The sequence below is a fragment of the Rhynchophorus ferrugineus genome, unplaced genomic scaffold, assembly GCF_030347505.1.
Source record: "Rhynchophorus ferrugineus isolate W39M unplaced genomic scaffold, kcgeb_rfMv2 rfM3, whole genome shotgun sequence".
In the NCBI taxonomy this organism is placed as follows: Eukaryota; Metazoa; Arthropoda; class Insecta; order Coleoptera; family Curculionidae; genus Rhynchophorus; species Rhynchophorus ferrugineus.
Genome location: NW_027472582.1, coordinates 74794109 through 74821070, shown reverse-complemented (window position 1 = coordinate 74821070; position 26962 = coordinate 74794109). Strand labels below are relative to the sequence as shown.

At 31.4% G+C, this 26962-nt stretch overlaps 1 protein-coding gene across 1 annotated transcript in view; it reads left to right on the top strand.

The window, feature by feature from the left end:
• vex (somatomedin-B and thrombospondin type-1 domain-containing protein) overlaps positions 1 to 26962 on the top strand; it is a 279653-nt gene that overhangs the window by 101114 nt on the left and 151577 nt on the right. Inside the window, exon 2 of the mRNA XM_076397783.1 lies at positions 1387 to 1578. Within this exon, the coding sequence (XP_076253898.1) occupies positions 1387 to 1578 (192 nt within the window). The remainder of the gene's footprint in view (positions 1 to 1386; positions 1579 to 26962) is intronic.

Below are 26962 nucleotides of genomic sequence, written 5' to 3'. Positions count from 1 at the left end.
AAAGACAAGGAAAGAGATAAGAGATGTTTTAGCTTTAAAAAAGCTTAAACAAATATCGAAAGCGTTAGAAAATCGAAAAAGTCAATCAAAAGGATTTTTATAATCCTTTTAATAAACCAGCCAATGCACGTTATCAAAGTTTATAATGCAACGTTGCCGCACTAAATTTAAGCATTGATTTATTTTGCCTCTGACAACAAAAATTTAATGCAGATCAAATAATGAAATACAAATAACGCTATAAAATTTAATTTATTAAAATATTATAGTACATTTAATGTATATATTTTCGAAGGGATCAAACTACAGGTAATTAAACAGCTACATTAGTTTGTAGGTTAGAACTGTTTTTTTATTTACATTGACAACGGTGTCGACCAGTAAGTACCAACACTATCGACTAATCGAATTCTATAGACCGATTTGGTTACTTATTCGGACGCATCAGACATCATTCTGTAAAATGAGAAAGAAAAATGCTCCGAGTTTCAAAGAGATTTCACATTTTTATAAACCGAATTTGGCAAAACGTTCGACGGTGTTGATGACGTGACTTGGTAATTTTATTGGAAGAAGATCTAACGCTTGTCAAGGTAATATATAGGCATATGTAATATATAGATATAAACAGGCAACATTTTTTATATATATGGATCAAAATTCTGCTTTTTACCTTATTATATAAATAATATTGAAAAATAGATTTCTAAATACTGTTATATTAATATGCCTTATAAAATCATGCTATAGTTTCGGAACCATTTTGCGATATATATTTCATAATATGATGAGATATACATTTAAGGATGATTCAAATTTCATTTTCTGTCATTAGCAACAACCAACTTTCTGCTAAATTCATTAAAATTAACATACTTCTTTATTAATTTTAATTCAATTGTAATTTAAATGATCCCGATGATCCTTTTTCTGAAGAGAAAATATATTATGCAAAGACGCTGTGTTTTTATATCTCAAAATATTTTTAATAAAACCCTCTTGATTCGGATTTGAAATGTGCTTTTTTACTTTTTTTTTCATATTGGTGGATATAATTGTTGTGCTACTTTCATAGATTCTATATTTATTTTTCTATTATATGTTGTATATTATATTCGACTATATACATTATACATTACAATGTTTTAGTTAGTTATATTGCACTACGTCAGTAATGTTGAGACATATATTACAGTTTGACAACACAAACAATAGAAAAAGTGGAATAATACAATAAGAATTATTCTCTACATCTGGTAAAATAATGCGAATTGAATAAATCTGCTATGAATTTGGTATTTTTGTTAATATATAATTAAAAGTATATATACCATTAACATTTTGTAAATGTAAGTCTTTACTAAAAATGAATTAATTTTCTTTTAGTGGTCGATTGTCAAGTAACTCCATGGGGTCCGTGGTCAGCTTGTGATGCCGATTGTGGCCCAGGAACCATGTCCAGGTCTAGATCTATCAAAATTCAACCTCAAAACGGAGGCAGACACTGTCCTAGTTTAGAACAAAGAAGAGGGTGTCAAGTCTCTACTTGCTATCATCATTCTGATCCAGCTATTAAAGGTAAGTATTCAACATATTTTGGAGATATTCGACAAACATGTTGATCATTATGTACACTTCCACGACTATTGTTAAGGCGGGTGTACTGCTTGTGGAATTTGAAGTGTTTTTATAACTATTTAGTAATAGAACGTTAATTATTTTGACCACCAATAATTTGTGTTACTTTATAAAAGTTCTTCACGTGCCATGCAACTTATAGCGTAAATCTTTGTTTGTAATTAGTAAAATAAATAAATAATCGAACATCCCATAAAAAACTCGGGAACTTTCCAGGAAAAAGTTTGTTCCGTTAAGCAAAATTGATTTAGAGATTTACTACTAAGTAAGTTTTGCTCTCTTTTGGTCGCAGTTTAATATAGACGCTTTTTAAGAAAGTTCCGCGATCGAGTTTTAATTTGCAGTTTGATTAAGTTAAGGATTTCACGACTGAAGTCAACTTAGCAATTTTCTTCTTGTCGTTACAAGTCGTTCGGGATTTGCATTGATAAATTGTTCGAGAGAGATTTACGATATCTCTTCGTACTGTGCGATGATCGGATGAGATTTGCATTTTATTTTAGTTTGTACGATTTTTCCTTGGCAACTTTAATCGTCTTGAGGATTTTAATATACAATGAGTATCAGCTAATCTAGCTTTTATTTTATTTGTAAATATTATGCTCTAATGGCAGTTTATGTCACGTTGCGATTATTTTAAATATTTTTGGGAATAACATGAAATCAACGACTCCAATATTGCTGAGCTATTGCTGTATATATATGCGGTTCAGATCGTGTAACGTGATATGCGTCATAGATGGTGTCGAATATATTCGCCATAGACCGTTGGTCTTCTGTTTTATTTCCGTTTTTATATGTCGGATCAACAAGTGCTATTTGCCAATCATGTGGTATTATTTCGTCTTTCCATACTCTATTATAAATTCCATTAAAAATTCAATAGCTTTCTAATCCATTTTTGAACCTTTCTTCACTTCTTTAATTTTTATCTTTTTGGTTCTTTCACTTTCTCTTTTTATTGGTCGGTATGTTTTTTCACATTTGTTGCTTCTTGTGGTCAAACCAATTTCTAAAAGTGCCAAGGAAGTATATTAGTTGTAAATGGTTACAAAGTGAATGTTTATATATTTCGAAGAAAACGTTGATAATAGTAGTTTGTTTTAATGTTACGTCGCAGGGAGTTAGTAATTGGTGTTGCCTTGTGTTTTCTACAAGAATCTTCTACCGGCTTAGTTGGCACAGTGCTAAAGGCGACAGGACGGTCCTCCAATTGCTGCAATAGTCGCGGGTTCGAATCCTGCTGGGGCATGGTCATAAATTTAAGTTTGTGATTGTTTAATATTTGTGTTTATCCTAAGCAAGAGTGTAAAATCCTACAAGGAAAATGATCCCAATCACGCCAATAACCAGGATGTCTTCTGGGATGATTTCTAAGTTGGTGACTCGCCAGTCGGTAGGCTTAATGCCGAGAACCGTGATTCGGAGCCCACGTTAAACTTTAGGCTCAGTCCAGATAAACTTATAGTTGGTAAAAAAGAGACTTTAACATATAAAGGAAAGAATCTTCTAACACTAATTTCTAACAATCTAGTTAGCCTTGGATGATTAAGATAACTTTGAATTCCTTATTTAATTAGCAATTATAAAAGTGTTTTTTAAACTATCCTCAGTGATGTACTTAAGGAGTATGCTGTTTAAATGCTTCTGACTTGGACCAGAGTATCAACTATTCATTACAAATTATATTATGATTTTGTGTTGATTGTTAAATGTAGTTTTGTTATTTTGTAGGAAAAAAAAACGTAAAACATGAATCATTGTCTGTACGACACTGGTATAAAGTGTCGATCCCCAATTATCAGCCGTTGTTCGCAACAAATAAACAAGTTGTTGCCCTAACTAAAGATTCAATTAAAGTCGAGTCAAATAATTGACAAAAATTTAATTTCAATGGATAAATCGAAGTTTCCCTTTGTGCCTCCAAAAGTTTCTTCAATAAATATCGATTGAACGAAAAATTAATTTTATTGCTTTTTTTAAATATGATGATGATAATCAGTCAGTTTATTTTTAAAAATATAAGTTATTTCGACAGTAACAACACTCTTCTTAATACGTAACTTCTTAAGTGAAAACACTTGTCTAAAAGTTGAAATACTCACTTGAAAAGGTTGAAAGCGAGCCTCTTAGCAATTTATCACTTTATGGATTTGGAAATATCTTGGAGATTTAAAATTGAAAGTCCCACTAATTTTAATCTCTAAATAAATATAATGCTCTAGTACTATAAACTGTTAATTGAAAAGTCCCCGGCCTACCATAGTAAAACACATTTTTTTGACAAAACTAGTTATTTTCAACATAATTCCCTTCAAGGGTGATACACTCATTATAGCGACCCTCGAACATTTTGATACCATTTTTGTAGTACGATATGTCCTTTACCTCAAAAAAGGCCTTAGTTTCTGCGATCGAAGAACAGGAAATAGTAGCTGGGGGCCAAATCTGGAGAATACCGACTTGTGACACGGTGCTTTGTCTTGCTGAAGCAGCACTTTCTTTTTCTTCAAATGCGGCCGTTTTCGGCGATTTTGCCCTTCAAACGCTACGTAATAGTCGCTGTTAATGGTCCTTCCTTTTTGAAGGTAGTCAATGAAAATTATTCCATGCGCATCCCAAAATACAGACGCCATAACCTTGCCAGCTGATTGCGTTTTCCCACGTTTTAGTGCGGGTTCATCGTGTGCAGTCCACTTGGATGACTGTCGATTGGAGTTCGGAGTGAAATGATTGAGCCATGTTTCATCCATTGTCACATATCGATGCAATAACTCGGGTTTATTACGTTTGATCATCTTCAAACACTGCTTCGAATCATCAACTCGTTGTTTTTTTTAAGTGAGCTCGCGCACTTTGCACAGAGCTTTTTCATACCCAAATATTCGTGAATGATATGATGTACACGTTCAGTTAATATCTTTAGAGTATCTGCTATTTCATTCAGTTCTAATTTACGGTCATTCAAAATCATTTTGTGGATTTTTTAAATGTTTTTTTCGGTAACAACCCCTTTGGGGCGTCCACTGCGTTCACCGTCTTCGGTGCTCATTTCACGACGTCTAAACGTAGTATATCAATCCTTGGTGGTTGATTTTCTGGGGGCAGTATCCAGCCAAGTTTTTGCTTCAACTGTATTTTTTCCCTTCAAAAAGCAATATTTTATCAATACGCGAAATTCCTTTTTATCCATTTTATTCACAATAGCAAATTGCAAGTTGCTTCACTCAAAATACTACAATTCACAAACTATAGTACGACAGCTGTCAAATTTATACACGCATTTCTTGAGGGTTAGGGCTAACTAAAAACATGGATTTAATTCTGTTAGCGACATCTATGTGTCATGCCGGGGACTTTTCAATTGACTTGTGATGATGATATATGAACACTCTTCTCATATACCTTACTTATTTGTTTTTTGGAAAATTTTCATAAAAAATTGAGCTTTTATCACTCTGAAACTAATTATCTTACTGTACTTCTTGCTCTAACAATGTTTTGAATAATGTTTGTTCAAGAATATTTGATAAATTATAAGTACCAGTATGGAATAAATATTAATAGTAATGAAGACTACTTAACAGAAATTAATAAAAAAGGAAGGAAAAAGGAGGAAAAGAAAAAGAATTATGCTAGCGCTGGCTGTGATACGCCTGGCGCTGATACGACTATAAATTAACATATATGCCATTTATCAGTATTAATTATCCGAATTAGTATGTCGTTTATCCATGCATATGAATCAGACATCTTCAATTAGCAATTAAAACCGGACATTTTGCGCGTTCCTCGTTCGCGCCGTACTTGCCGGTAATAACGTTAGACAATGGTGATTAAGTGTCAGTTAATTTCGGTTGACTTGAACTTAATGGATGCAATTTTGCAGAGTTTCCGGTAAAATATCGGTAAAATTTAAGGACCTATTCGTTAACTCTCCGATTAATATAGTTTTTCTGATTGTAACTATGGAAGCGAATTATTTCAGCGTTGTATTCAGAATCGTCGAGAATTATTAGAGCTATTCGTTGTACAAGTGGGTCAGATTAGTTTTGTGTTTTGCTCGGCTTTAAATCTACAAAACCACATTTGAAAAATAGATGTATGTATAGATCTATTTATTTGAATTTGTATTTTGTTGAAGCATATTTTAATTGAATTTTTTATTTTATGATTTCTTTCTTTTTTTATATTTCAAAGTCTTCTTTTTTACCAACGAGTGTATATATGAACTGGACTTACAGTTTAACGTGGGCTCCGAACTATGGTCCTCGGCATTAAGCCTACCGACTGGCGAGTGTCGAACTTAGAAATCATCCCAGAAGACATCCGGTCTTGCCCAGCCGGGTTACTGGCGTGACTGGGATCATTTTCCTTGTCGGATTTTGCAATCTTGTCCAAGGACAATCATAAATGTTAAACAATTACGCACATATATTAACGATCATGCCTTGGCAGGATTCGAACCTGCGACTATTGCAGTAGGACCAACCTGTCGCCTTTACCACTGGACCAATCAAGCCAGCTTGATTTCTTTCTGTTGTCTAAGAGACACAATTTCTTTAGCTGAACATGGTAAACACAATAATTGGAATGAATTTTATTAATATTTTATCTTTTATTTTCTTTCTTCGCTTGTTTCTAATTTTTTCCTTGTTATGTTTTTTTATAAATTCCTAAGTTCATTGACGTTTTTAAAAATCCATTTTTAATTATTATATCTTTGAAAAAATTACATTTTTGATGTTATTTTCCATTCACTCAAGCTTTTTTATATTATGCAGCTTTTATTGTGCCCTTGTGTTATGTAATGTAATATATATTGAATTATCTACACTTTTTCCTATTATTATAATTTGCTCGTTTATTTCTTCTGTTTATTTTTTCCTTGAGTCAATTATAAGGTTGCACTAAAGCATCAAACAAACTAGCAATCCATCGCTGCCAAAATAATGTTCTTCGATTAATTACCGATGTTTATCGTTACGTAATCAACGAATATTTCGCAGTCAATCATGGCAACGTGGACGCAATTCAGCCACTGGACAATGCCCAAGGAAATAAGTAGGTTGAAGCGATAGTGCATAGTATATACCTATTTACAGTAAACTTTAACTCAACAGTGAGTACTAGCCTCTATATTTTATAGTGGTGATTATGGTACCGAGGATAAAGAGCATTCTGGACAGCTACCTGAAGGCATTACTCGAAGAAGTAACCCGCAAAACCATTTCCAATTGAAGATGAATTATGATATGGAATTATCCATAAGAATATTTTGTGAGTTGAAGCCAAGAGGCATTGAAAAGCATTTGGTGAAATTATGTGTAAAATGCTACGTTCAGTGGTGTTGAAAATTAGATCCATTACTATAATCTAAAGTAAAAAAAAAGGGACCGCTTGGTCATGTTAAGCTATATATACGGTGGGATCAGCTTGATGTGGTAATTTATAAGCGGATAAAACCTAATGATACCATCAATGGGAATCGCTATCGAAACTGTGCAGAAAGCCGTTGGAATACGAGCAAGTACATAACAATGTTATTCTTCAGCTTGACAATGCTCGGCCGCATGTTACAAAATCGGTGAAAGTATACTTGGGGACATTAAAATGGTAAGTTCTACCCTACCCGTCGTATTCTCCAGATCTTGCTCCTTACGATTATCACTTGTTCCGACGTATACGTTGTGACTTGTCTGAGCAGCGCTTCAGTTCTTATGAATATACCAAAAAATGGATCATTCATATTGCTTGAAAAAATACATCATTCTTTCGAGATGAACTCCGTTGTATCGTTGTTTTACATTAAAGTTTCAAATTTAAAAAAAAATTAAAATTAATTTATAGTCCTAATAGATTTATATACATATTTATTAAAAAAAAAATTAAATTTATATTTTATTTTCCTGCTGTTAGGAATTTTTTAATAAAATATATATTGGTTCATATATAGCAAATGAATAACCGAAATTCCAAAAAAGGTTCATCAAAAACTAAATTTTACATATAAAATAGTAAACTTTTTTTAACCACTATTAAATATTTTACTCTCGATCAAATACCAGAGACAAATGTAAATTCGGTGATATTGAAAAGTCGTGGCTACCCAAAACAAACAAAACCAAAATAGAAAAATATGACGGGGAAAACATACGTGCGTTTCCGATTGATGTACCGGAAAAAAATCGGGCTGGGGGTGTGTTGTTTTTCGTGTCGCGTCGTCATAAATCGCGTTTATCGCGTTTTGTGTGTTCGACGAAATAAAACCCGCCGTTCGGAAATTGCTCGCCGTTCCCCCGAAATATAACTTTCGCGGAACATTTAACCGATCCGAGGCCGGAAATAAGACGTTCGTAATAAAACGGTTTGTCTCATTGGGCTCCGCCGGTGTCCCCGGCCTCGATTTGCCTCTAATTTTATGTCGATCGTTTTGAGGATTTTCGCCGTTTTACGCGCCGAATGTCCCATCGATTTTTAGATATTTCAAATTTACGACCCTAATCTTTACTCCACTTTTACAGTCCGTAATGTACAACGGCAAGACTGTACCGGAGACGTCTTAAAAAGAACAAAATATCGCCTTATATTACACGACATGCCTTCGTAGCTAAATCGATTTTTATTTTTATTTTTACCGTGGAGCAATTTCGCTATTGAAAATAATAAAACAAGCGAACAATGTTTCCGCGCTTGACCCGGCGTCGAGATCATGCAGTACAATAACGAGGCGGTTTCTGATCTTTATCCGCCAAACCAGTAAAACGCCTTTCATGTGATTCTATAAGGTAGACGAAATTATTTTAAAAATGACCAATCTTCTTCGAGAAATACCACATTTAGCTTTAACAGGTCAATTGAAAAGTCCCCAGCCTGACCATAGATGGCGCTACTAGAATTAAATCCATACGTTTTTTAGTTAGCCATAACCCTCAAAAGATGAGTGTATAAATTTCACAGCTATCGGATCATTAGTTTGTGAATTATAGCATTTTGAGTGAAGTAACATTTGTTATTGTGAAAAAAATTGATAAAAAAGAATTTCGCGTATTGATAAAATAATGCTGTTTGAAGGGAAAATATACAGTTTCCGGACACTGCCCCAGGAAAATCAACCTTCAAGGATTGGTATGCTAAGATGCTTCCTATTTAAACGTGGTGAAATGAGCACCGAAGACGGTAAACGCAGAGGACGCCCAAAAGAAGTTGTTAGCGATGAAAACATTTAAACAAACCACAAAATGATTTTGAATGACCGTAAATTAAAATTGAGTGAAATAGCAGACATCAACTGAACGTGTACATCATATCATTCACGAATATTTGGGTATCAGAAAACTCCGTCCAAAGTGGGTGCCGCGCGAGCTCACTTTTAACCAAAAACAACGACGAATTGATGATTCAGAACAGTGTTTGAAGATGATCAAACGTAGTAAACCCGAGTTATTGCATCGATATGTGACAATGGATGAAACATGGCTCCAGCATTTAATTCCGAAGTCCAATCGACAGACATCCGAGTGACAGACTGCACAAGATGAATCCGCTCCAAAGCCTGGGAAAACGCAACAGTCGACTGGCAAATATGGCGTCTGTATTTAGGGATGCGTATGGAATAATTTTCATTAACTACCTTGAAAAGGAAAGGACAATCAGCAGCGACTGACAATGCACCGTGTCACAAGTCAGTGAAAGCGATGGCAAAAATCCATGAATTGGGCTTCGAATTGCTTCCTCATCTACCGTATTCTCCAAATCTGACACCCAGCGACTATTTCCTGTTCTCAGATATCAAAAGAATGCTCGCTGGGAAGAAATTTTCGTCGAATGATGAAGTAATCGTCGAAACTGAGGCCTAGTTGAAGCAAACGACAAATCGTACTACAAAAATGGTATCGAAAAGTTGGAGGGTCGCTATAATCAGTATAATCACCCTTGAAGGGATTTATGTTGAATAAAAAAAATATGTTGTACTATGGTAGGCCAGGGACTTTTTAATTGCCATTCATTGTCCATGTTTATAACTGATCTAAGAACTTTACTTGTCCTAAGCTAATAATAACTAATATAGTTTAGTCAATTAAGCTAATTACTTAGGACATATCATCATTTGACAATGAACCTCTTTCTATATTGAGAGATATAATGTTTAGTTTCTAAGATATATGATAAAAAAAAAGATGGATCTCGGTTTTTCTAACATATCTTTGAAACGGTCAGTTCTAAAACAATTTCACATGGATTTTCGTTTCTCTCACCCCAAAATACATATATTTTAAAAGTTGTATCTTTATCCGAGATATTAAAAAATATCGCTGTTTTCCCATGCAAATGGTCGGAAATTTTGCGATTTTTTGCCATTTTCAATATTTTTGTTCCCACTTCTGTTCAAGTAATCTCAGGTCAATATAAATTACTGGGTTTATAAAGAATTTTACGCTGAATCGAATGGTGATATAATAAATTGTGCACAATGTTTAGTTTCTAAGATATATGATAAAAAAACAGATGGATCTCGGTTTTTCTTACATATCTTTGAAACGGTCAGTTCTAAAGCAATTTAACATGGATTTTCGTTTCTCTCACCCCAAAATACATATAATTTGAAAGGTTTATCTTTATCCGAGATATTAAAAAATATCGCTGTTTTTCCATGCAAATGGTCGGAAATTTTGCGATTTTTTGCCATTTTCAATATTTTTGTTCGCATTTCTGTTCAAGTAATCTCAGGTCAATATAAATTACTGGGTTTATGAAGAATTTTACGCTGAATCGAATGGTGATATAATAAATTGTGCACAGTGTTTAGTTTCTAAGATATTTGATAAAAAAACAGATGGATCTCGGTTTTTCTTACATATCTTTGAGACGGTCAGTTCTAAAGCAATTTAACATGGATTTTCGTTTCTCTCACCCCAAAATACATATATTCTGAAAGTGTTATCTTTATCCGAGATATTAAAGAATATCGCTGTTTTTCCATGCAAATGGTCGGAAATTTTGCGATTTTTTGCCATTTTCAATGTTTTTGTTCGCATTTCTGTTCAAGTAATCTCAGGTCAATATAAATTACTGGGTTTATAAAGAATTTTACGCTGAATCGAATGGTGATATAATAAATTGTGCACAATATTTAGTTTCTAAGATATATGATAAAAAAACAGATAGATCTCAGTTTTTCTTACATATCTTTGAAACGTTCAGTTCTAAAGCAATTTAACATGGATTTTCGTTTCTCTCACCCCAAAATACATATATTCTGAGAGTTTAATCTTTATCCGAGATATTAAAAAATATCGCTGTTTTTCCATGCAAATGGTCGGAAATTTTGCGATTTTTTGCCATTTTCAATATTTTTGTTCCCACTTCTGTTCAAGTAATCTCAGGTCAATATAAATTACTGGGTTTATAAAGAATTTTACGCTGAATCGAATGGTGATATAATAAATTGTGCACAATGTTTAGTTTCTAAGATATATGATAAAAAAACAGATGGATCTCGGTTTTTTTTACATATCTTTGAAACGGTCAGTTCTAAAGTAATTTAACATGGATTTTCGTTTCTCTCACCCCAAAATACATATATTCTGAGAGTTTAATCTTTATCCGAGATATTAAAAAATATCGCTGTTTTTCCATGGAAATGGTCGGAAATTTTGCGATTTTTTGCCATTTTCAATGTTTTTGTTCGCATTTCTGTTCAAGTAATCTCAGGTCAATATAAATTACTGGGTTTATAAAGAATTTTACGCTGAATCGAATGGTGATATAATAAATTGTGCACAATGTTTAGTTTCTAAGATATATGATAAAAAAACAGATGGATCTCGGTTTTTTTACATATCTTTGAAACGGTCAGTTCTAAAGCAATTTAACATGGATTTTCGTTTCTCTCACCCCAAAATACATATATTCTGAGAGTTTAATCTTTATCCGAGATATTAAAAAATATCGCTGTTTTTCCATGGAAATGGTCGGAAATTTTGCGATTTTTTGCCATTTTCAATGTTTTTGTTCGCATTTCTGTTCAAGTAATCTCAGGTCAATATAAATTACTGGGTTTATAAAGAATTTTACGCTGAATCGAATGGTGATATAATAAATTGTGCACAATGTTTAGTTTCTAAGATATATGATAAAAAAACAGATGGATCTCGGTTTTTTTTACATATCTTTGAAACGGTCAGTTCTAAAGTAATTTAACATGGATTTTCGTTTCTCTCACCCCAAAATACATATATTCTGAGAGTTTAATCTTTATCCGAGACATTAAAAAATATCGCTGTTTTTCCATGGAAATGGTCGGAAATTTTGCGATTTTTTGCCATTTTCAATATTTTTGTTCCCACTTCTGTTCAAGTAATCTCAGGTCAATATAAATTACTGGGTTTATAAAGAATTTTACGCTGAATCGAATGGTGATATAATAAATTGTGCACAATGTTTAGTTTCTAAGATATATGATAAAAAAACAGATGGATCTCGGTTTTTTTTACATATCTTTGAAACGGTCAGTTCTAAAGTAATTTAACATGGATTTTCGTTTCTCTCACCCCAAAATACATATATTCTGAGAGTTTAATCTTTATCCGAGATATTAAAAAATATCGCTGTTTTTCCATGGAAATGGTCGGAAATTTTGCGATTTTTTGCCATTTTCAATGTTTTTGTTCGCATTTCTGTTCAAGTAATCTCAGGTCAATATAAATTACTGGGTTTATAAAGAATTTTACGCTGAATCGAATGGTGATATAATAAATTGTGCACAATGTTTAGTTTCTAAGATATATGATAAAAAAACAGATGGATCTCGGTTTTTTTACATATCTTTGAAACGGTCAGTTCTAAAGCAATTTAACATGGATTTTCGTTTCTCTCACCCCAAAATACATATATTCTGAGAGTTTAATCTTTATCCGAGATATTAAAAAATATCGCTGTTTTTCCATGGAAATGGTCGGAAATTTTGCGATTTTTTGCCATTTTCAATGTTTTTGTTCGCATTTCTGTTCAAGTAATCTCAGGTCAATATAAATTACTGGGTTTATAAAGAATTTTACGCTGAATCGAATGGTGATATAATAAATTGTGCACAATGTTTAGTTTCTAGGATATATGATAAAAAAACAGATGGATCTCGGTTTTTCTTATATATCTTTGAAACGGTCAGTTCTAAAGCAATTTAACATGGATTTTCGTTTCTCTCACCCCAAAATACATATATTCTGAGAGTTTAATCTTTATCCGAGATATTTAAAAATATCGCAGTTTTTCCATGCAAATGGTCGGAAATTTTGCGATTTTTTGCCATTTTCAATATTTTTGTTCCCACTTCTGTTCAAGTAATCTCAGGTCAATATAAATTACTGGGTTTATAAAGAATTTTACGCTGAATCGAATGGTGATATAATAAATTGTGCACAATGTTTAGTTTCTAGGATATATGATAAAAAAACAGATGGATCTCAGTTTTTCTTACATATCTTTGAAACGGTCAGTTCTAAAGCAATTTAACATGGATTTTCGTTTCTCTCACCCCAAAATACATATATTCTGAGAGTTTAATCTTTATCCGAGATATTTAAAAATATCGCAGTTTTTCCATGCAAATGGTCGGAAATTTTGCGATTTTTTGCCATTTTCAATGTTTTTGTTCGCATTTCTGTTCAAGTAATCTCAGGTCAATATAAATTACTGGGTTTATAAAGAATTTTACGCTGAATCGAATGGTGATATAATAAATTGTGCACAATATTTAGTTTCTAAGATATATGATAAAAAAACAGATAGATCTCAGTTTTTCTTACATATCTTTGAAACGTTCAGTTCTAAAGCAATTTAACATGGATTTTCGTTTCTCTCACCCCAAAATACATATATTCTGAGAGTTTAATCTTTATCCGAGATATTAAAAAATATCGCTGTTTTTCCATGCAAATGGTCGGAAATTTTGCGATTTTTTGCCATTTTCAATATTTTTGTTCCCACTTCTGTTCAAGTAATCTCAGGTCAATATAAATTACTGGGTTTATAAAGAATTTTACGCTGAATCGAATGGTGATATAATAAATTGTGCACAATGTTTAGTTTCTAAGATATATGATAAAAAAACAGATGGATCTCGGTTTTTTTTACATATCTTTGAAACGGTCAGTTCTAAAGTAATTTAACATGGATTTTCGTTTCTCTCACCCCAAAATACATATATTCTGAGAGTTTAATCTTTATCCGAGATATTAAAAAATATCGCTGTTTTTCCATGGAAATGGTCGGAAATTTTGCGATTTTTTGCCATTTTCAATGTTTTTGTTCGCATTTCTGTTCAAGTAATCTCAGGTCAATATAAATTACTGGGTTTATAAAGAATTTTACGCTGAATCGAATGGTGATATAATAAATTGTGCACAATGTTTAGTTTCTAAGATATATGATAAAAAAACAGATGGATCTCGGTTTTTTTACATATCTTTGAAACGGTCAGTTCTAAAGCAATTTAACATGGATTTTCGTTTCTCTCACCCCAAAATACATATATTCTGAGAGTTTAATCTTTATCCGAGATATTAAAAAATATCGCTGTTTTTCCATGGAAATGGTCGGAAATTTTGCGATTTTTTGCCATTTTCAATGTTTTTGTTCGCATTTCTGTTCAAGTAATCTCAGGTCAATATAAATTACTGGGTTTATAAAGAATTTTACGCTGAATCGAATGGTGATATAATAAATTGTGCACAATGTTTAGTTTCTAGGATATATGATAAAAAAACAGATGGATCTCGGTTTTTCTTATATATCTTTGAAACGGTCAGTTCTAAAGCAATTTAACATGGATTTTCGTTTCTCTCACCCCAAAATACATATATTCTGAGAGTTTAATCTTTATCCGAGATATTTAAAAATATCGCAGTTTTTCCATGCAAATGGTCGGAAATTTTGCGATTTTTTGCCATTTTCAATATTTTTGTTCCCACTTCTGTTCAAGTAATCTCAGGTCAATATAAATTACTGGGTTTATAAAGAATTTTACGCTGAATCGAATGGTGATATAATAAATTGTGCACAATGTTTAGTTTCTAGGATATATGATAAAAAAACAGATGGATCTCAGTTTTTCTTACATATCTTTGAAACGGTCAGTTCTAAAGCAATTTAACATGGATTTTCGTTTCTCTCACCCCAAAATACATATATTCTGAGAGTTTAATCTTTATCCGAGATATTTAAAAATATCGCAGTTTTTCCATGCAAATGGTCGGAAATTTTGCGATTTTTTGCCATTTTCAATATTTTTGTTCCCACTTCTGTTCAAGTAATCTCAGGTCAATATAAATTACTGGGTTTATAAAGAATTTTACGCTGAATCGAATGGTGATATAATAAATTGTGCACAATGTTTAGTTTCTAGGATATATGATAAAAAAACAGATGGATCTCAGTTTTTCTTACATATCTTTGAAACGGTCAGTTCTAAAGCAATTTAACATGGATTTTCGTTTCTCTCACCCCAAAATACATATATTCTGAGAGTTTAATCTTTATCCGAGATATTTAAAAATATCGCAGTTTTTCCATGCAAATGGTCGGAAATTTTGCGATTTTTTGCCATTTTCAATATTTTTGTTCCCACTTCTGTTCAAGTAATCTCAGGTCAATATAAATTACTGGGTTTATAAAGAATTTTACGCTGAATCGAATGGTGATATAATAAATTGTGCACAATGTTTAGTTTCTAGGATATATGATAAAAAAACAGATGGATCTCAGTTTTTCTTACATATCTTTGAAACGGTCAGTTCTAAAGCAATTTAACATGGATTTTCGTTTCTCTCACCCCAAAATACATATATTCTGAGAGTTTAATCTTTATCCGAGATATTTAAAAATATCGCAGTTTTTCCATGCAAATGGTCGGAAATTTTGCGATTTTTTGCCATTTTCAATATTTTTGTTCCCACTTCTGTTCAAGTAATCTCAGGTCAATATAAATTACTGGGTTTATAAAGAATTTTACGCTGAATCGAATGGTGATATAATAAATTGTGCACAATATTTAGTTTCTAAGATATATGATAAAAAAACAGATAGATCTCAGTTTTTCTTACATATCTTTGAAACGTTCAGTTCTAAAGCAATTTAACATGGATTTTCGTTTCTCTCACCCCAAAATACATATATTCTGAGAGTTTAATCTTTATCCGAGATATTTAAAAATATCGCAGTTTTTCCATGCAAATGGTCGGAAATTTTGCGATTTTTTGCCATTTTCAATATTTTTGTTCCCACTTCTGTTCAAGTAATCTCAGGTCAATATAAATTACTGGGTTTATAAAGAATTTTACGCTGAATCGAATGGTGATATAATAAATTGTGCACAATATTTAGTTTCTAAGATATATGATAAAAAAACAGATAGATCTCAGTTTTTCTTACATATCTTTGAAACGTTCAGTTCTAAAGCAATTTAACATGGATTTTCGTTTCTCTCACCCCAAAATACATATATTCTGAGAGTTTAATCTTTATCCGAGATATTTAAAAATATCGCAGTTTTTCCATGCAAATGGTCGGAAATTTTGCGATTTTTTGCCATTTTCAATATTTTTGTTCCCACTTCTGTTCAAGTAATCTCAGGTCAATATAAATTACTGGGTTTATAAAGAATTTTACGCTGAATCGAATGGTGATATAATAAATTGTGCACAATGTTTAGTTTCTAGGATATATGATAAAAAAACAGATGGATCTCAGTTTTTCTTACATATCTTTGAAACGGTCAGTTCTAAAGCAATTTAACATGGATTTTCGTTTCTCTCACCCCAAAATACATATATTCTGAGAGTTTAATCTTTATCCGAGATATTTAAAAATATCGCAGTTTTTCCATGCAAATGGTCGGAAATTTTGGGATTTTTTGCCATTTTCAATATTTTTGTTCCCACTTCTGTTCAAGTAATCTCAGGTCAATATAAATTACTGGGTTTATAAAGAATTTTACGCTGAATCGAATGGTGATATAATAAATTGTGCACAATGTTTAGTTTCTAAGATATATGATAAAAAAACAGATGGATCTCGGTTTTTTTTACATATCTTTGAAACGGTCAGTTCTAAAGTAATTTAACATGGATTTTCGTTTCTCTCACCCCAAAATACATATATTCTGAGAGTTTAATCTTTATCCGAGATATTTAAAAATATCGCAGTTTTTCCATGCAAATGGTCGGAAATTTTGCGATTTTTTGCCATTTTCAATATTTTTGTTCCCACTTCTGTTCAAGTAATCTCAGGTCAATATAAATTACTGGGTTTATAAAGAATTTTACGCTGAATCGAATGGTGATATAATAAATTGTGCACAATGTTTAGTTTCTAGGATATATGATAAAAAAACAGATGGATCTCAGTTTTTCTTACATATCTCTGAAACGGTCAGTTCTAAAGCAATTTAACATGGATTTTCGTTTCTCTCACCCCAAAATACATATATTCTGAGAGTTTAATCTTTATCCGAGATATTTAAAAATATCGCAGTTTTTCCATGCAAATGGTCGGAAATTTTGCGATTTTTTGCCATTTTCAATATTTTTGTTCCCACTTCTGTTCAAGTAATCTCAGGTCAATATAAATTACTGGGTTTATAAAGAATTTTACGCTGAATCGAATGGTGATATAATAAATTGTGCACAATATTTAGTTTCTAAGATATATGATAAAAAAACAGATAGATCTCAGTTTTTCTTACATATCTTTGAAACGTTCAGTTCTAAAGCAATTTAACATGGATTTTCGTTTCTCTCACCCCAAAATACATATATTCTGAGAGTTTAATCTTTATCCGAGATATTTAAAAATATCGCAGTTTTTCCATGCAAATGGTCGGAAATTTTGCGATTTTTTGCCATTTTCAATATTTTTGTTCCCACTTCTGTTCAAGTAATCTCAGGTCAATATAAATTACTGGGTTTATAAAGAATTTTACGCTGAATCGAATGGTGATATAATAAATTGTGCACAATGTTTAGTTTCTAGGATATATGATAAAAAAACAGATGGATCTCAGTTTTTCTTACATATCTTTGAAACGGTCAGTTCTAAAGCAATTTAACATGGATTTTCGTTTCTCTCACCCCAAAATACATATATTCTGAGAGTTTAATCTTTATCCGAGATATTTAAAAATATCGCAGTTTTTCCATGCAAATGGTCGGAAATTTTGCGATTTTTTGCCATTTTCAATATTTTTGTTCCCACTTCTGTTCAAGTAATCTCAGGTCAATATAAATTACTGGGTTTATAAAGAATTTTACGCTGAATCGAATGGTGATATAATAAATTGTGCACAATGTTTAGTTTCTAAGATATATGATAAAAAAACAGATGGATCTCGGTTTTTTTTACATATCTTTGAAACGGTCAGTTCTAAAGTAATTTAACATGGATTTTCGTTTCTCTCACCCCAAAATACATATATTCTGAGAGTTTAATCTTTATCCGAGATATTAAAAAATATCGCTGTTTTTCCATGGAAATGGTCGGAAATTTTGCGATTTTTTGCCATTTTCAATGTTTTTGTTCGCATTTCTGTTCAAGTAATCTCAGGTCAATATAAATTACTGGGTTTATAAAGAATTTTACGCTGAATCGAATGGTGATATAATAAATTGTGCACAATATTTAGTTTCTAAGATATATGATAAAAAAACAGATAGATCTCAGTTTTTCTTACATATCTTTGAAACGTTCAGTTCTAAAGCAATTTAACATGGATTTTCGTTTCTCTCACCCCAAAATACATATATTCTGAAAGTGTTATCTTTATCCGAGATATTTAAAAATATCGCAGTTTTTCCATGCAAATGGTCGGAAATTTTGCGATTTTTTGCCATTTTCAATGTTTTTGTTCGCATTTCTGTTCAAGTAATCTCAGGTCAATATAAATTACTGGGTTTATAAAGAATTTTACGCTGAATCGAATGGTGATATAATAAATTGTGCACAATATTTAGTTTCTAAGATATATGATAAAAAAACAGATAGATCTCAGTTTTTCTTACATATCTTTGAAACGTTCAGTTCTAAAGCAATTTAACATGGATTTTCGTTTCTCTCACCCCAAAATACATATATTCTGAGAGTTTAATCTTTATCCGAGATATTAAAAAATATCGCTGTTTTTCCATGCAAATGGTCGGAAATTTTGCGATTTTTTGCCATTTTCAATATTTTTGTTCCCACTTCTGTTCAAGTAATCTCAGGTCAATATAAATTACTGGGTTTATAAAGAATTTTACGCTGAATCGAATGGTGATATAATAAATTGTGCACAATGTTTAGTTTCTAAGATATATGATAAAAAAACAGATGGATCTCGGTTTTTTTTACATATCTTTGAAACGGTCAGTTCTAAAGTAATTTAACATGGATTTTCGTTTCTCTCACCCCAAAATACATATATTCTGAGAGTTTAATCTTTATCCGAGATATTAAAAAATATCGCTGTTTTTCCATGGAAATGGTCGGAAATTTTGCGATTTTTTGCCATTTTCAATGTTTTTGTTCGCATTTCTCTTCAAGTAATCTCAGGTCAATATAAATTACTGGGTTTATAAAGAATTTTACGCTGAATCGAATGGTGATATAATAAATTGTGCACAATGTTTAGTTTCTAAGATATATGATAAAAAAACAGATGGATCTCGGTTTTTTTTACATATCTTTGAAACGGTCAGTTCTAAAGCAATTTAACATGGATTTTCGTTTCTCTCACCCCAAAATACATATATTCTGAGAGTTTAATCTTTATCCGAGATATTAAAAAATATCGCTGTTTTTCCATGGAAATGGTCGGAAATTTTGCGATTTTTTGCCATTTTCAATGTTTTTGTTCGCATTTCTGTTCAAGTAATCTCAGGTCAATATAAATTACTGGGTTTATAAAGAATTTTACGCTGAATCGAATGGTGATATAATAAATTGTGCACAATGTTTAGTTTCTAGGATATATGATAAAAAAACAGATGGATCTCGGTTTTTCTTATATATCTTTGAAACGGTCAGTTCTAAAGCAATTTAACATGGATTTTCGTTTCTCTCACCCCAAAATACATATATTCTGAGAGTTTAATCTTTATCCGAGATATTTAAAAATATCGCAGTTTTTCCATGCAAATGGTCGGAAATTTTGCGATTTTTTGCCATTTTCAATATTTTTGTTCCCACTTCTGTTCAAGTAATCTCAGGTCAATATAAATTACTGGGTTTATAAAGAATTTTACGCTGAATCGAATGGTGATATAATAAATTGTGCACAATGTTTAGTTTCTAGGATATATGATAAAAAAACAGATGGATCTCAGTTTTTCTTACATATCTTTGAAACGGTCAGTTCTAAAGCAATTTAACATGGATTTTCATTTCTCTCACCCCAAAATACATATATTCTGAGAGTTTAATCTTTATCCGAGATATTTAAAAATATCGCTGTTTTTCCATGGAAATGGTCGGAAATTTTGCGATTTTTTGCCATTTTCAATGTTTTTGTTCGCATTTCTGTTCAAGTAATCTCAGGTCAATATAAATTACTGGGTTTATAAAGAATTTTACGCTGAATCGAATGGTGATATAATAAATTGTGCACAATGTTTAGTTTCTAGGATATATGATAAAAAAACAGATGGATCTCAGTTTTTCTTACATATCTTTGAAACGGTCAGTTCTAAAGCAATTTAACATGGATTTTCATTTCTCTCACCCCAAAATACATATATTCTGAGAGTTTAATCTTTATCCGAGATATTTAAAAATATCGCAGTTTTTCCATGCAAATGGTCGGAAATTTTGCGATTTTTTGCCATTTTCAATATTTTTGTTCCCACTTCTGTTCAAGTAATCTCAGGTCAATATAAATTACTGGGTTTATAAAGAATTTTACGCTGAATCGAATGGTGATATAATAAATTGTGCACAATGTTTAGTTTCTAGGATATATGATAAAAAAACAGATGGATCTCAGTTTTTCTTACATATCTTTGAAACGGTCAGTTCTAAAGCAATTTAACATGGATTTTCGTTTCTCTCACCCCAAAATACATATATTCTGAGAGTTTAATCTTTATCCGAGATATTTAAAAATATCGCAGTTTTTCCATGCAAATGGTCGGAAATTCTGCGATTTTTTGCAATTTTCAATGTTTTTGTTCCCACTTCTGTTCAAGTAATCTCAGGTTAATATAAATTACAGGGTTTATAAAAAATTTTACGCTGAATCGAACGGTGATATAATAAATTGTGCACAATGTTTAGTTTCTAAGATATATGATAAAAAAACAGATGGATCTCGGTTTTTCTTATATATCTTTGAAACGGTCAGTTCTAAAGCAATTTAACATGGATTTTCGTTTCTCTCACCCCAAAATACATATATTCTGAGAGTTTAATCTTTATCCGAGATATTTAAAAATATCGCTGTTTTTCCATGCAAATGGTCGGAAATTTTGCGATTTTTTGCCATTTTCAATATTTTTGTTCCCACTTCTGTTCAAGTAATCTCAGGTCAATATAAATTACTGGGTTTATAAAGAATTTTACGCTGAATCGAATGGTGATATAATAAATTGTGCACAATGTTTAGTTTCTAGGATATATGATAAAAAAACAGATGGATCTCAGTTTTTCTTACATATCTTTGAAACGGTCAGTTCTAAAGCAATTTAACATGGATTTTCGTTTCTCTCACCCCAAAATACATATATTCTGAGAGTTTAATCTTTATCCGAGATATTTAAAAATATCGCAGTTTTTCCATGCAAATGGTCGGAAATTCTGCGATTTTTTGCAATTTTCAATGTTTTTGTTCCCACTTCTGTTCAAGTAATCTCAGGTTAATATAAATTACAGGGTTTATAAAAAATTTTACGCTGAATCGAACGGTGATATAATAAATTGTGCACAATGTTTAGTTTCTAAGATATATGATAAAAAAACAGATGGATCTCGGTTTTTCTTATATATCTTTGAAACGGTCAGTTCTAAAGCAATTTAACATGGATTTTCGTTTCTCTCACCCCAAAATACATATATTCTGAGAGTTTAATCTTTATCCGAGATATTTAAAAATATCGCTGTTTTTCCATGCAAATGGTCGGAAATTTTGCGATTTTTTGCCATTTTCAATATTTTTGTTCCCACTTCTGTTCAAGTAATCTCAGGTCAATATAAATTACTGGGTTTATAAAGAATTTTACGCTGAATCGAATGGTGATATAATAAATTGTGCACAATGTTTAGTTTCTAGGATATATGATAAAAAAACAGATGGATCTCAGTTTTTCTTACATATCTTTGAAACGGTCAGTTCTAAAGCAATTTAACATGGATTTTCGTTTCTCTCACCCCAAAATACATATATTCTGAGAGTTTAATCTTTATCCGAGATATTTAAAAATATCGCAGTTTTTCCATGCAAATGGTCGGAAATTCTGCGATTTTTTGCAATTTTCAATGTTTTTGTTCCCACTTCTGTTCAAGTAATCTCAGGTCAATATAAATTACTGGGTTTATAAAGAATTTTACGCTGAATCGAACGGTGATATAATAAATTGTGCACAATGTTTAGTTTCTAGGATATATGATAAAAAAACAGATGGATCTCAGTTTTTCTTACATATCTTTGAAACGGTCAGTTCTAAAGCAATTTAACATGGATTTTCGTTTCTCTCACCCCAAAATACATATATTCTGAGAGTTTAATCTTTATCCGAGATATTAAAAAATATCGCAGTTTTTCCATGCAAATGGTCGGAAATTTTGCGATTTTTTGCCATTTTCAATATTTTTGTTCCCACTTCTGTTCAAGTAATCTCAGGTCAATATAAATTACTGGGTTTATAAAGAATTTTACGCTGAATCGAATGGTGATATAATAAATTGTGCACAATGTTTAGTTTCTAAGATATATGATAAAAAAACAGATGGATCTCGGTTTTTCTTACCTATCTTTGAAACAGTCAGTTCTAAAGCAATTTAACATGGATTTTCGTTTCTCTCACCCCAAAATACATATATTCTGAGAGTTTAATCTTTATCCGAGATATTAAAAAATATCGCAGTTTTTCCATGCAAATGGTCGGAAATTTTGCGATTTTTTGCCATTTTCAATATTTTTGTTCCCACTTCTGTTCAAGTAATCTCAGGTCAATATAAATTACTGGGTTTATAAAGAATTTTACGCTGAATCGAATGGTGATATAATAAATTGTGCACAATGTTTAGTTTCTAAGATATATGATAAAAAAACAGATGGATCTCGGTTTTTCTTACCTATCTTTGAAACGGTCAGTTCTAAAGCAATTTAACATGGATTTTCGTTTCTCTCACCCCAAAATACATATATTCTGAGAGTTTAATCTTTATCCGAGATATTAAAAAATATCGCAGTTTTTCCATGCAAATGGTCGGAAATTTTGCGATTTTTTGCCATTTTCAATATTTTTGTTCCCACTTCTGTTCAAGTAATCTCAGGTCAATATAAATTACTGGGTTTATAAAGAATTTTACGCTGAATCGAATGGTGATATAATAAATTGTGCACAATGTTTAGTTTCTAGGATATATGATAAAAAAACAGATGGATCTCAGTTTTTCTTACATATCTTTGAAACGGTCAGTTCTAAAGCAATTTAACATGGATTTTCGTTTCTCTCACCCCAAAATACATATATTCTGAGAGTTTAATCTTTATCCGAGATATTAAAAAATATCGCAGTTTTTCCATGCAAATGGTCGGAAATTTTGCGATTTTTTGCCATTTTCAATATTTTTGTTCCCATTTCTGATGAAGTAATCTCAGGTTAATATAAATTACAGGGTTTATAAAAAATTTTACGCTGAATCGAACGGTGATATAATAAATTGTGCACAATGTTTAGTTTCTAGGATATATGATAAAAAAACAGATGGATCTCGGTTTTTCTTACCTATCTTTGAAACGGTCAGTTCTAAAGCAATTTAACATGGATTTTCGTTTCTCTCACCCCAAAATACATATATTCTGAGAGTTTAATCTTTATCCGAGATATTAAAAAATATCGCAGTTTTTCCATGCAAATGGTCGGAAATTTTGCGATTTTTTGCCATTTTCAATATTTTTGTTCCCATTTCTGATGAAGTAATCTCAGGTTAATATAAATTACAGGGTTTATAAAAAATTTTACGCTGAATCGAACGGTGATATAATAAATTGTGCACAATGTTTAGTTTCTAAGATATATGATAAAAAAACAGATGGATCTCGGTTTTTCTTACCTATCTTTGAAACGGTCAGTTCTAAAGCAATTTAACATGGATTTTCGTTTCTCTCACCCCAAAATACATATATTCTGAGAGTTTAATCTTTATCCGAGATATTAAAAAATATCGCAGTTTTTCCATGCAAATGGTCGGAAATTTTGCGATTTTTTGCCATTTTCAATATTTTTGTTCCCATTTCTGATGAAGTAATCTCAGGTTAATATAAATTACAGGGTTTATAAAAAATTTTACGCTGAATCGAACGGTGATATAATAAATTGTGCACAATGTTTAGTTTCTAGGATATATGATAAAAAAACAGATGGATCTCGGTTTTTCTTACCTATCTTTGAAACGGTCAGTTCTAAAGCAATTTAACATGGATTTTCGTTTCTCTCACCCCAAAATACATATATTCTGAGAGTTTAATCTTTATCCGAGATATTAAAAAATATCGCAGTTTTTCCATGCAAATGGTCGGAAATTTTGCGATTTTTTGCCATTTTCAATATTTTTGTTCCCATTTCTGATGAAGTAATCTCAGGTTAATATAAATTACAGGGTTTATAAAAAATTTTACGCTGAATCGAACGGTGATATAATAAATTGTGCACAATGTTTAGTTTCTAAGATATATGATAAAAAAACAGATGGATCTCGGTTTTTCTTACCTATCTTTGAAACGGTCAGTTCTAAAGCAATTTAACATGGATTTTCGTTTCTCTCACCCCAAAATACATATATTCTGAGAGTTTAATCTTTATCCGAGATATTAAAAAATATCGCAGTTTTTCCATGCAAATGGTCGGAAATTTTGCGATTTTTTGCCATTTTCAATATTTTTGTTCCCATTTCTGATGAAGTAATCTCAGGTTAATATAAATTACAGGGTTTATAAAAAATTTTACGCTGAATCGAACGGTGATATAATAAATTGTGCACAATGTTTAGTTTCTAGGATATATGATAAAAAAACAGATGGATCTCGGTTTTTCTTACCTATCTTTGAAACGGTCAGTTCTAAAGCAATTTAACATGGATTTTCGTTTCTCTCACCCCAAAATACATATATTCTGAGAGTTTAATCTTTATCCGAGATATTAAAAAATATCGCAGTTTTTCCATGCAAATGGTCGGAAATTTTGCGATTTTTTGCCATTTTCAATATTTTTGTTCCCATTTCTGATGAAGTAATCTCAGGTTAATATAAATTACAGGGTTTATAAAAAATCTTACGCTGAATCGAACGGTGATATAATAAATTGTGCACAATGTTTAGTTTCTAAGATATATGATAAAAAAACAGATGGATCTCGGTTTTTCTTACCTATCTTTGAAACGGTCAGTTCTAAAGCAATTTAACATGGATTTTCGTTTCTCTCACCCCAAAATACATATATTCTGAGAGTTTAATCTTTATCCGAGATATTAAAAAATATCGCAGTTTTTCCATGCAAATGGTCGGAAATTTTGCGATTTTTTGCCATTTTCAATATTTTTGTTCCCACTTCTGTTCAAGTAATCTCAGGTCAATATAAATTACTGGGTTTATAAAGAATTTTACGCTGAATCGAATGGTGATATAATAAATTGTGCACAATGTTTAGTTTCTAGGATATATGATAAAAAAACAGATGGATCTCAGTTTTTCTTACATATCTTTGAAACGGTCAGTTCTAAAGCAATTTAACATGGATTTTCGTTTCTCTCACCCCAAAATACATATATTCTGAGAGTTTAATCTTTATCCGAGATATTAAAAAATATCGCTGTTTTTCCATGGAAATGGTCGGAAATTTTGCGATTTTTTGCCATTTTCAATGTTTTTGTTCGCATTTCTGTTCAAGTAATCTCAGGTCAATATAAATTACTGGGTTTATAAAGAATTTTACGCTGAATCGAATGGTGATATAATAAATTGTGCACAATGTTTAGTTTCTAGGATATATGATAAAAAAACAGATGGATCTCGGTTTTTCTTATATATCTTTGAAACGGTCAGTTCTAAAGCAATTTAACATGGATTTTCGTTTCTCTCACCCCAAAATACATATATTCTGAGAGTTTAATCTTTATCCGAGATATTTAAAAATATCGCAGTTTTTCCATGCAAATGGTCGGAAATTTTGCGATTTTTTGCCATTTTCAATATTTTTGTTCCCACTTCTGTTCAAGTAATCTCAGGTCAATATAAATTACTGGGTTTATAAAGAATTTTACGCTGAATCGAATGGTGATATAATAAATTGTGCACAATGTTTAGTTTCTAGGATATATGATAAAAAAACAGATGGATCTCAGTTTTTCTTACATATCTTTGAAACGGTCAGTTCTAAAGCAATTTAACATGGATTTTCATTTCTCTCACCCCAAAATACATATATTCTGAGAGTTTAATCTTTATCCGAGATATTTAAAAATATCGCAGTTTTTCCATGCAAATGGTCGGAAATTTTGCGATTTTTTGCCATTTTCAATATTTTTGTTCCCACTTCTGTTCAAGTAATCTCAGGTCAATATAAATTACTGGGTTTATAAAGAATTTTACGCTGAATCGAATGGTGATATAATAAATTGTGCACAATGTTTAGTTTCTAGGATATATGATAAAAAAACAGATGGATCTCAGTTTTTCTTACATATCTTTGAAACGGTCAGTTCTAAAGCAATTTAACATGGATTTTCGTTTCTCTCACCCCAAAATACATATATTCTGAGAGTTTAATCTTTATCCGAGATATTTAAAAATATCGCAGTTTTTCCATGCAAATGGTCGGAAATTCTGCGATTTTTTGCAATTTTCAATGTTTTCGTTCCCACTTCTGTTCAAGTAATCTCAGGTTAATATAAATTACAGGGTTTATAAAAAATTTTACGCTGAATCGAACGGTGATATAATAAATTGTGCACAATGTTTAGTTTCTAAGATATATGATAAAAAAACAGATGGATCTCGGTTTTTCTTATATATCTTTGAAACGGTCAGTTCTAAAGCAATTTAACATGGATTTTCGTTTCTCTCACCCCAAAATACATA